The following is a 12445-nucleotide window of genomic DNA, read 5'->3' as shown; positions in this document are numbered from 1 at the left end:
TAAGGATCAAACCCAGTGCCTCAGGCATACTAGGCAAGCACTCTGCCACTGAGCTACAGCCCCAGCCCTGAAGATCTTTTTTTTTTTTTTTGACTCTTCATAGCCACTGTTTTAAGAAGTGTAAATGTAGGACAAAAATATAAACTGCCATCTGTATAAGAACCACGCTCTAACTCTGCCACTGGAATTCCATAAACTGAGGGATTTGTAATTTGTATTCTTATAGATGTACTTTGTGGGGCTTTGGGGTGTTTTTTGTTTTGTTTTGTTTTTTGGTACCTGGGATTGAATCCAAGTCCAATATACACTGAGCTATATCTCCAGTTCCTTTTTTTTTTTTTTTTTTTTGGATATGGGGTCACACCATATTGCCTGGGCTGGCCTCAAGCTTGCAGATCCTCCTGCCTCAGCCTCCCAAATTGGTGGGATTACATGCACTACCCTACCCAGATAAATGTACTAGTATTTTTACTGTGAGTTCTTGTAGTTTATTTAAATTCATTTAAATCACATCTTTGAAAAGTAACCTTTATTGTTTCTGATACCAGTACTTTATTTTTATAGGTTTTTACATGTTAGATTCTGCCTGATGCCTATGTTAGGACAAAAAAAAACTAGTGCTCTTTTGGTGTGTGTATGTGTGCTACTGGGCAATGAACCCAGATTGCTTAGCCACTGACCTACATCATTAGCCCTTTTTATTTTTTAAATTAAAAAAAGTTTTTTAGTTATTGATGGACCTTTATTTTATTCATTTATTTATATGCGATGCTGAGAGTCAAACCAGTGCCTCACACATGTTAGGCAAGTGTTCTACCACTGAGCCCCAGCCCCCTTTTTATTTTTTATTTTGAGACAGGGCCTCCCTGTTGCTGAGAGTGGCCAGAAACTCATGAACCTCCTGCCTCAACCTCCTCAGGGATTACAGATTTGTGCCACTGTCGTGTGAAAGCTTTTCTAAAAAAAAGCCAAACTCCTATTCATCTTTCATCCTTCAAGGCCAAGCTCAGCTTCTACTTCTTTATGGAATATACTCTAGAGGGTTTTTATTGTTGTTGTTGTTGTTCTATGAGTGATTTTGGCACCAAGTAGAAAATATTTTTTAAAGCATGAAAAAATATATTGCATTACAAAGAAAATTTGTTACACTGAAATGTAGTGATCAAGGTAGTTTTAAAGCCAGACAAGTTGGTGCGTGCCTGGAATCCAGCTACTTGGGAGGCTGAGGCAGGAGAACTGCAAGCTGGAAGCCAGCCTGGGCAACTTAGAATTTAGTTCCAAATAAAAAAGGATAGGGATGTAGCTATGTAGCTATGTAGAGTGCTTACCTGTTTAAGCCTTGAGTTCAATCCCCAGTACTGCCAAGGGGAAAAAAACAATGTTTAATGAGTATAATAATGTATATTTCTCTCTCTCTCTCCCTCCTCCTGCCTCTTTTTTTTTTTTTTTTTTGTGGGTGGGGGAGCGTACTGGGGATTTAACCCAGAGGCATTTAACCATTGCTACACCCCTGGAACTTTTTATTTTTTAATTTTTAGTTGTAGATGGAGACAATACTTTTATTTTATTTACTTATTTTTATGTGGTGCTAAGGATTGAACCCAGTGCCTTACAAATGCTAGGTAAGTGCTGTACTGCTTTTTATTTAAACAGGGTCTTGCTAAGTTGCTGGGGATGGCCTCAAACTTGTGCTCCTCCTGCCTCAGCCTCCCAAATCACTGGGATTATAGGTGTGCATTACTGAACCCAGCTATATTTCTTCATTCAATAACATTAAGTAATAAGATTTACCAGTATATCTAGTAACTACTAAATTTTGAAATAGTGATAGAAATAAGCTTTTTTTTAAATATATGTTCAAGAAGTATAACATGATGTGAAAATATCTCTTTCTGTTTGTTGATGCCATAAAGTTGTGGACACTACTTGATTTGTTGCCTGGGATTTATGATTAAAAGGAAATATTGAATTTTAAAAAATATTTTTAAATTGTAGATGGATACAATGCTTTTATTTATTTATTTTTTAGGTGGTGCTGAGGATCAAACCCAGTGCCTCACTCATATGAGGCAAGTGCTCTGCCACTGAGCTAAAGCCCCAGCCCAGAAATACTGAATTTTGATTAGAGATTATTGAAAATACACCTCTCCTCTTCTTCCAAGCTTGTTTCAATTAGCTATGACCCACCACTGTTCTGGTGGCTCACGATTGCTGTTCTGTGCTGGGAGCTGGACGTGAGCACTTAGGAGATACTTTTCTTTGCTGTAGTTGTGTTGGCTGCAGCGTGTCCCTTGGGTGGCCTGTCACGACTGGGGTCTAGTATTGTTGCTGACTGAGGGGCTCTGGGTCTCCTGTGAATAGGCTCAGTCTCTCTCCCCTGTGAACTTTCCTCATTGACTGAGCAGCTTTACTGTCTGTGCTGTCTGCCTCCAGGAAGGCAAAGCAGGAAACATCAAGCCTTCTTAAGGCTTAGCCCTTAAGAAGTTAGTTACTGATTGAATCTAGTGAAGAGGAGGAGAGAGAAAGGCTCCACTTGGGAACAGTTGGCAGAATCCCATTGCCAAAGGCATATGGCCTGGGAGCCAGCTGAGGAGATGCTCTGCCACAGTTCATTTTCTGGTCACAGCAGCTCACTCCCTCCCTTTGAATGTGGGCTGGCCTGCTTGCTTTAGGATGGTAGCAGTGATGTTGTGTTGGTTCTGGGATGATGAAATTCTGCCAGGAATTAGTATTAAAAATTGCTATGAAACCTGAATAAAAAGTATGGTAATCTGTAGTTCTGTAGAATTCTTCCCATTTATCTGCATTTTAAAAATATATAAGTGGTCATGTAAAGGATTTTGTACATAATCCTACCATCTACATTTTAATTCCTCTTCTTTATTTGTATTTAGAAGTGATTCCTGTCATTGTTTCATGTACAGTTTGTTCAGTTTTTTAAAAATCTCAACTTTCAAGTATTACACTTTTATTTTTTTTTAAAGAGAGAATGAGAGAGGAGAGAGAGAGAGAGAGAGAGAGAGAGAGAATATTTTTTTTAATATTTATTTTTTAGTTCAAACACAACATCTTTGTTGGTATGTGGTGCTGAGGATCGAACCCGGGCCGCACGCATGCCAGGCGAGCGCGCTACCGCTTGAGCCACATCCCCAGCCCTACACTTTTATTTTTTAGTTGTAGATGAGCACAGTACCTTTATTTATGTATATGTGGTGCTGAGGATTGAACCCAGGGCCTCTCACATGCTAGGCAAGTGCTCTGCCACTGAGCCACAGCCCCAACCCTCAAGTATTACACTTTTTAATAACTGCATCTTTCTGGTTTACTTAATAGTCACTATCTAGTTGGTCATTTTTATGGCTTCCAGCATTCCTCAATTATAAATAAATAATATTATACAAAATATTTGCAAATGCAATTTTGTTATGTTTCTAAATTATTGCTCGCTAACAAATTCCGAGGAATGCAAGCATATGATTATAGACCTACCGAACCTGAAGTCTTTGAGGTTTTATAATTTTTCTTCATTTTATGCCAGAAAAGTTTCATTTAATTTGTATTTCTTGTCATTAGCAAAGTCAAGCTTTGCCCTGTGAGTCTAATTTTGTTCCCTCTCATGTTAGTTGTCTGTTCCATCTTTCTTGTCGGTTTTTCTACAGTGATTTTATATGCTTGTGTATCCTTTGTGTCATACTGATTATACATTTTTCCTTATTGTTTTTATTGTGTGCTGGTTTTGATTTTTCAGCATGTAGGCAGTTTTGAAAACCTTAGAACATTGCATTTATGGCCTTTATTGGGAGACGAAATTTTTATGTTCCATTTCTTCCATTTTCCAGGCACCCAACGGGAGGATCTTTTATTCGTCCAAACAAGGTAAATTTTGGAGTGGACTTTCTTACTGCAGTTAAGAACCGCTATGCATTAGAAGATGGACCAGAAGACTATGGGGAAGAGCAAATAATTATAATTGGGAAGAAACCTGTGGAGACCATTGGTTTTGACTCTGTGATCAAACAGCAGAGGTAAGTGGAGCTGGTAAGTGGAGCTGATAGTGGTGGAGCTAAGTTTGGCATTTTTTTCCAGCTTCTGGGTCAGAATTGCCCAACTGCCTGTGGACACTCCTGACTCTTCCAAACTGGACTATCCTTTCTACGGAAACAGCACACTGAAATCTGAGCAATCTGAGGATTCAGTGTTCCCGGAAATTAACATCCTTATTTAGTGCAGGGTTGTTTTTTTTCTGGATTGGCATCAAAACACTAATTTGTCCATTATTAATATTTTCACCATATTATCACTGTGGACTACTCTATAACAGGCTGATATTTCAGCGCTTTTCCAATTCATGGTTCAGCTTATGACAGGTTAGGTGTGGACACAAAGCGACTTGCCACTGTGTGGTAGAGAGAACAGGTACCACCTGTAAGGTTGGTTTTCTCTTCTGCACATTTTAATCTTAGGAGCTTTGGGACCTGCAGAATCCTGGGTCTCATCCTGACCCGCTGAATAAGAATTTTGGGGTGTATACTTTAAGGAATTTGCTCCTGAGAAGTGCCTCAGTCTGGGAGAGCACTAAGTAATGTCTTTTACAGCTGCTGTGCCAGTGCATTCTCTTTTCTCTGAAACTGTGCATGGTAACCCTGTGCAGAGGGGTGTACTACTTGTTGTGATGGATTCAGAATTAGAGAGTGGCAGCTGATGTTTACACAGACTCAGCACCATTGCACCAGAACCTGGAAGGCTACTCAGGGAAGGGACAGTAATGCCCTGGTGACTGACTGAACTGGGCATCAGCACAGTGACCCTGGTAGGTGTGTGTGTGTGTGTGTGTGTGTGTGTATATACACACACATATACATATATACATATATATATATATATATATATATATATATATATATATTTTTTTTTTTTTTTAAATCTCTAGCAGTACTGGGGATAGAACCCAGGGTTGCTCTATCACTTAGCCACCCAGGCCCTTTTTTCTTATTTTGAGACAGAGTCTTTTGGGGGATGGCAGGAGAGGGGGCTACTGGGACTGAACTCGGGGGTACCACATACCCAGCCCTTTTTTGTATTTTATTTAGAGATGGTGTCTCCTTAGTGTGTTGCTTTTTGCTGAGGCTGGCTTTGAACTTGTGATCCTCCTGCCTCAGCCTCCCAAGGTGCTATAATTACGGTGCCTAGCTTGAGACAGTCTTGCTAAGTTGCTGAGGTTGGCCTTAAACTTGAGATCCTCCCGCCTCAGCCTGCTGAGTCACTGGAATTACAGGTGTGCTCCACCATGCCTGGCTCACACTTAATCATTGTAGTGATTAATGTGATGATTCTGTGGAGTGTTCAAAAGTATTTATAGAAAAATGTTAATAAAGAAGTTATATATCTTGATTGTCATAAAATCTATTTACATGTTAATGAAAATTGAAAGGTATTTAAAACTAGCAAAAGTCTTTTTTAGGGTAATGTAATTATAGTGAAATTTAAATATGTAAGTGTTATGGTCAGAAGACAGTAGTAATCAGAAATGGCTTTGGCGTTTACTTCATTGCACCTTTTAATATAGGAGAACGTTATTCATATCAAGTTTCATAATATGCAAAAATGCTTTAATTCGTTTTGGGTGTGTAGTGGAAGTATGGTCTGCTTGGGATCAGTTGTCCTCCAGATGTGGAGTGTGGTTCTCCTGAGGTGGGGAGGCATGGGGGTGTATGAAGAGGGACACCAGGGCCAGGGAGCCTGAGTGGTGTTGGTAGTGCTTTCTTATCTGAAATGCGTGTTTCTAAAGGGCTATTAGATAGCCTATGTGCTTGTGTGTACATATGAACTCTTATGTTTCTCATGCAGTCATCTGAACAACTTGCAAGAGATTTCTCTAAGGAACTGTGCAGTAAGTTGTGCTGGTGGAAAAGGAGGAATTGCCAGAACATGTCCTAGTATCCTTTTCATGGATTGCTTATTCCTGAACCTGACTTTGGATTTGATAATTGTGCCAGACATTGCTAGTTGCATACTCCATGTCCATTCTTCCCAATTTTCTTCCTATCAGCAACTGTTTTTCTTGGGGCAGTTGGTACCCAGATAAATTAGCTTCTCTAACTCTTGCTTGCAGGTGTGGCAGTGTGACTCACTCTGGCCAGTGAGATGTAAGGTGGAAGTTTCTAGATGGGGCTCTTTGCAAGGGGACACACTTACTCATTGCCTGTGCCTCCCTCACACCTGAGTGTAGGTGGTATGCTCAGGGCTTTGGCACCTGTCTTGCAAGTGTGGAGAAAGACTGGAGTGCCTGGAGAGCAGTGACATAGAAAGGGAAACAGTGGCTTTGAGGGTGCTTCGAGGCCAGTGCCCCAGCGTAACTGCCCTGTAGTGATGTCCTTTCATGAGACAAAGAAGTGCTGTTCTGCTTTCAGGCAGCTGACTGCAGTTCAATTAGTCGTTACCTCTTCTCTGCCTTCTCTCATTGTGTTTTTGCCATGTATTGCTTTTATGCCCATAACTAGGACAAATGGCAAGTCAAATAGACCTTCAAGTTTTCTCCTAGTTCTCTAAATCGGCCTGAGTGCTACATAATAATTTATGTAAAATGTAGCAATTTATTATTAATTACTTTGGTTTGCGATAAAGATTGCACATAAAGGAGCTCTCCTTAGCAAGCTGACTCCTGACGGTGTGACTTAAGGAGTTAAGCGGAACTCCTCCCCTAAGCACTCCCCTGGTGGTCTCTTGGGACCTGGGGATGCTGTAACATCTAGGCTGGTCATTGCTGTCATGAGTAGCCCTCTCTGATTCCAGTGTGCTGCACAAACATGGTCACTTTGTGTGTAAGTTGGACATGGAGGAGCAACTGATAAGGAGCAAAATACCACAGAATGTCTATAGCATCTGGCTTCTGCCTGCCCCACTCCTAAATGATTTCAGAACATCAGGAACCAGGCGGTCCAAGGCTCTTTCAGTGTAAGAGAACATCTGGTCAGTAGGCTGTTTGGCTGAAGAAAGATGTTAGCAGCATACTGGAGAATCAACATATTACTTCTTTATACTGCTCTTTCCCAGGGAAAGAGACCCCCAACACTCAAAGAGGTTCCAAGAGTTAATCACACTGTGATTGGTCTTTGTAGAAGTGATCACTGTCTAGTTCTTGAGCTCCTGATGACACTGAAGTATTGCTGTTGTGTGGAATGCAGCCATCCTCCTTTGGGTTGATCCCTCTTTTTTTCCTGGTACTGAGGACTGCACTCAGAGGCCCTCGACCACTGAGCCACATCCCCAGCCCTATTTTGTGTTTTATTTAGAGAGAGGGTCTCATTGAATTGCTTAGCACCTTGCTTTTGCTGAGGCTGGCTTTGAACTCTGGATTCCCCTGTCTCAGCCTTCCGAGCTGCTGGGATTATAGGCGTGTGCCACTGTGCCTGGCTGGGTTGATCTGTCTTTGAGGTCGTTCACTGGATAGGCAGTGGAAGGGCTATAGGTCTGAGCATGTCAACTCCGAGTGCTCCTCCAGGGGAAGAGACCAGCCACCTCCTGCCTCACCAGCTGGCTCTGAACTTGGGGAAGAGAATCTGTGCAGGAGCAGGAACTGTTAGTAACAGAGATCCTTGAACACCGTGTGTGTGTGTGTGTGTGTGTGTGTGTGTGTGTGTGTGTGTGAGAGAGGGGGGGGGAGGGAGAGGGAGAGAGGGAGGGAAAGAGAGAGAGAGAGGAGGTGAGGGAGAGAGAAAAGGAACACTACAGGAAGTACCTTTGCAGTGTTCAGCCTTGATTGGAGAAGAGCCATTCCACATGCTGTGTACTGCTCAGCAGAAATGTGCACAGCCCCAGCCTACATGATGGACTTCAGGAGCAATGGCCTTAATCTCTTTCTACGAATCCTGTTGCCCTGGTTAGCGGGGATGGCCCAAGTTTCAGACTGCAAGGCAATGAAAAGCACCCCGCACATCGGTCCTAGGTGGATACCACTGTCCTCCAGGATGCAGTGGCTATCAGTACCTTGGGGCAGCCTGAGAGAAGCCTTTGGAACAGCAGCAGGGACAGCTCACATCTGTTGGAGCTGAGGGCCATTGTGTTGCCAGGTGGTGGGGGATCCCTCAGGTACTAGATTGTTTGCTGGTCTGGCATTCCATGCAGTGTGCATGCAAGCTTTCACCTCAGGGTGGTCCTTGTTTCTTTGGGGCAGAAACTCCCATAGCCAAACGCCTGGCCTTTCCTTGCTCCTTCCCTGTTTGACACCAGGGAGACCTGGGCCTGTGTGCTCCAAAGCACTGTGCTACTCAGCAGCGCCTAGTTGTGAAGGGAGCATCCTGCCCCTAGTGTTCTCAGCTCTTTTTTTGCAGCATTAGGATTGAACCCAGGGGCACTTTGCCACTGAGCTACATCTCCAATCCTTATTTTGAGACAGGGTCTTGCTAAGTTGCCAGGCTGATCTCCAGCTTGCAGTCCTCCTCCTGCCTCAGCCTCCATGTTGCTGGAATTATAGGTGTGTGCAGGAGTGACTTTTTAAAGACCCAGGTCAGATCCCATCACACTATTCCAAACTCAATTCTCATTTTAGGCAGAGGCTGGCAAAGAGTTTTTAACATAGTCCCTAGGGAGGGCCCTTTGTGATCTGGTCTGCCACCTAGAGACTTTTGCAACCTCTTTTTTGTGGCACTGGGGATTGAACTCAGGACCTCATGCATGTAAGGCAAGCATTTTGCCACTGAGCCACATCCTTAGCCCCTTTGAGACCTCTTTTTCAGAACCCCAGCCCTCTCTACTCCTAGCATGTTGAAACTGGCTGTCCCTGTCATAGGCTGAACCCATCCTAACCAGAGACCTTTGCTCTTGTCATTCCTCTGTTCTTGATGTACTTCTTCAAGGTGTCGTTTCCCCGGTTGCTCCAGGTCTCTGTTCAAATGCCCTCTTATAAGAGGTGGTGGTCTTCCCTGCACACTGTACAAACTACCATCCTTGCCTTCCCACGTGCCCTGTTTCATCTTGGACACACCGTGGAGACACATGCTTATCACCTGTCTCTCCCCCACCCAGACGTTTCTTTGCCCACTGCTGGCCTCCTGGCCCTCAGTAATTACTTGTAAGGTAGATGTGCGAACTGAGTAATGGTTACCCATGTCAGAATCTAGGGTAAGGTCCAGCTCTTTTAGCTGGTAGTCCTTTCCCTCACTGGAACTCTTGGAGCCAGGGCCCTCTTAGGGCATGATGACTATCTCTGGTTAGCAGTCATGCTTGCCCGTCAGCTCTGGTGCTTGCTCAGAGCTACTTGTCCTGCTAGCTTACTCTTCTCTGAATCCCTGTACCAGTGACAGTGGGTGTCATACTATTTCCAGGGTACTAGAGACCCTCTGAATTCCCAAATCATTCTTGACACTTTTGAACTTGTGTTCAAACTAACCCCTGTCTCCCCACCCCTGCCCCCAGATGATGCCATGTGTTTGAAGATTCCTGTGGGTCACAGTAACACAGATATAGGAGGACGCAGGAGAACGGTGAAGCCTACAGCCACAATGCAGTTCTGAGGGCCAGGCCTGGGGGTTCAGCTTGGTGCTTAATGTATCAGTTACCATCTCTGTCGTTTCCCCCTCTTTTTTGTTGGATAATAGTTTAATTATGATACCTGGTTCTTATTCATAAGATTGTAGATGTTTATTTCAAGTATATGACAATGAGCTTTTTAGTTTTGAATTGACAACTGGGGGATAATTTAAAAGGTTGAAAAGCATTATGCTGTGTTCACACAAAAACAATTTCAAATAAAACAGTGAGTATAAGGTGAAAAGTTGAAGAGCCCGTGCTCCAGAATAAAGAGGTAAATACTTTTATGTCTTCCATGAGTCCTTTGAAACTATTGTTTCTTAACATGTGCTTTTAGATATTACAAGAGTAGATGTGTCAAAAAACCTGTTGTCATCATGGGATGAAGTGATTCGTATTGCTGATCAACTCAAAAACCTGGTGGTTCTTAATCTCAGGTATGAACTCCTGGTTACCTTATTGTTGAGAACCATAAAACTCCTGTGTCCTTCGCCCTCCCAGTATCTCTGTGGGAATCAGATGGTAAGGCTGCCACCTAGTAGATATTATTGGACAAATTTGGGCTTATTTAAATTCCCTAAAATTAAATTATTCTTTAAGGGCACATTGTTACTATAGTCTTTTAGAGGGTCCAATAAGATGATCATTAATAAGAAATGTGTTTGACTCTTTATCGAGAGGGGGAATGAGATAGGTTAACATTAAATTGGAAAATTTTCAGATGTCTTGTAAATATGACAATGAAATGTGGAACATTAAGGGAGGTGATATTTAGCTGGGGAGGAGAAGATAGGTGATATTATTAAAAGTGCTTTTTGGGCTGGAGATGTGGCTCAGCGGTAGTGCGCTCGCCTGGCATGCGTGCGGCCCGGGTTCGATCCTCAGCACCACATACAAACAAAGATGTTGTGTCCGCCGAGAACTAAAAAATAAATATTAAAAAAAAAAATTCTCTCTCTCTCTCTCTCTCTCTCTCTCTCTCTCTCTCTCTCTCTCTCCTCTCTCACTCTCTCTTTAAAAAAAAAAGTGCTTTTTCATATGGATGTTTTTAGTGTATTAGGAATAGTGATTTCATTGGGATACTGTTTAATTCAGTTTTGTTAAAAAGTTTTCATTATTTTACTACTCTATTAATGTCACAATTTTGTAGGCCTTTCTGAATATTTTATTATTTTTAATCTCAGAATCTAACTTTCCAAGGATTCAGCCAGGCCTCCCCTTTCATTCCTTTTTGTTTGTTTGATTTTGCAGTGCTAGGGGTCAAACCCAAGGCCTTGCACATCATAGGTACATGCTCTACCACTGAGCTACATTCTCAGCTCTTTTTGTTTTGAAACTTGCCTGCACCTCAAGTTTCAAGGCTGGCCTCAAACTTGCAATCATAGGATTACAAATTTCCCAAGTCTCAGGGATTATGGGTATGTGACATCATATCCTGTTCTTCACTTTTCATTCTTTTTTGGGGGAGGGGGAGCTGCTGGGGATTGAACCCAGGGATACTAACCACTAAGCCCCAGCTCAAGGTCTCACTGAGTTGCTTAGGGCCTTGCTCAGTTGCTGAGGCTGACTTTGAACTCGTGATCCTCCTGCCTCAACCTCCCAATTTACTGGGATTACAGGTGTGCATTACCACTCTTGGCTGGACTAAGGTCTGAAAGTGACTATCAACTTTCCAAGATGAGACTTTGTCTTCAGAGAAAGATGTGAAAGGACAGCAGTTTATTTTATCCATCCTAATAGCACAGGGGCAGACTCCATGTTTAGAAAAGCAGAATTCTAGTTCATGTTCTAGCATGAGATCAGTAACACTTTTGATAACAGGATTGCCCTTTGCAACATCCAGAGACTCATCCTGAGTCTGGAATCTCACCTTAGAGATGCCTGCACCTCAGGCTTCTAGGCATCTGCAGCCTCACACTGTGCCTAACCCTGTGGAAACACTTTTGCACATCAGGTACTAAAAGGTTGTATGTTGTAAATATTAAGATTAGTTGTGGTGGCTCACTCACTGTTTTTAATAAGCATTTAATTTAGGGTTGAAACAAACCAAACCCCTTAGGTTAATTCCCAGATCATTGCTATCTTCATTGGTTCAGTTGTACAAGCAATAAAGTACACTGTATCTTCTCTTTCTACACAGTGAAAACAAGCTGCAGTTTCCCTCTGGCTAACCAGTGCTAACTGGAACATTTTCTACATTGAAGGTATTAGTTCTCAATCAAACAGGAATTACGTGGGCTGAGGTAATTATGTTTCTTTGGTTTATTACATAGTAATAAGTAGTTGGAAATGTTTGCTTTATAGGGAATTAAAGCACAAATGTGGCTTCATTTAAATCATCCTATTATCCAAGTAATGGGATTCTTTATACTGCATAACAGGAGTTAGAAAATTAGAATTTTATATTTAGGAATCCATGTTCTTCCTTGGTCCTTCTCCCTCAGCCCATTTGGATTTGCTCTAGTGGCCTGTTAAACACTGGCACTCCATAGTGATAGGCAATAAATATGTGCTGAGCTTTCTTTCTTTTCTTTTTTGATATGGGGTTTGAGATAGAGGTCTCACGAGCAGAGACCTCATGATTTCCTTGTAGAAAGTCCAGCTCCTCATACCACTGCTCCTCATAGACAGCCAGAGTCAGAAGTGGACTCTGGGTCCTCGGCACAGCAGCATTTGGCACTTGCATCTGGTACCATCTTCAGTCATGGTTTCTCTGCTTCCGCACCCAAAATATTCCACCATAAAGCAAGCACAGAAATGCTCAGCTGTGTCCTTTGTCTACAGAGTGCCACAGAGGTAGCTCAGTGGGGTCCCATCACCCTTGACCTGGCCCCAACCTCTGGCACTCCACTCCCATACTCCTTCTTGGGATAAGATAGATATCAACCAGGTATAGATGTAGCCTCAGGACAGGAAG

The 12445-nt window shown here is 42.5% G+C and overlaps 1 protein-coding gene across 1 annotated transcript in view; it reads left to right on the top strand.

Annotated features, from left to right (window-relative positions):
• Nucleotides 1–12445, top strand: part of LOC144257011 (tubulin-specific chaperone E-like) — a 44762-nt gene that overhangs the window by 19823 nt on the left and 12494 nt on the right. The window contains 4 exon segments of the mRNA XM_077802934.1: nt 3840–4025; nt 5848–5936; nt 9866–9965; nt 11669–11771. Of these exon segments, the coding sequence (XP_077659060.1) occupies nt 3840–4025; nt 5848–5936; nt 9866–9965; nt 11669–11771 (478 nt within the window).

This window comes from Urocitellus parryii, chromosome 9, assembly GCF_045843805.1.
Source record: "Urocitellus parryii isolate mUroPar1 chromosome 9, mUroPar1.hap1, whole genome shotgun sequence".
Lineage (NCBI taxonomy): Eukaryota > Metazoa > Chordata > Mammalia > Rodentia > Sciuridae > Urocitellus > Urocitellus parryii.
Note: the sequence above shows the minus strand (reverse complement) of the source record. Positions and strands in the feature narration are given on the sequence as shown.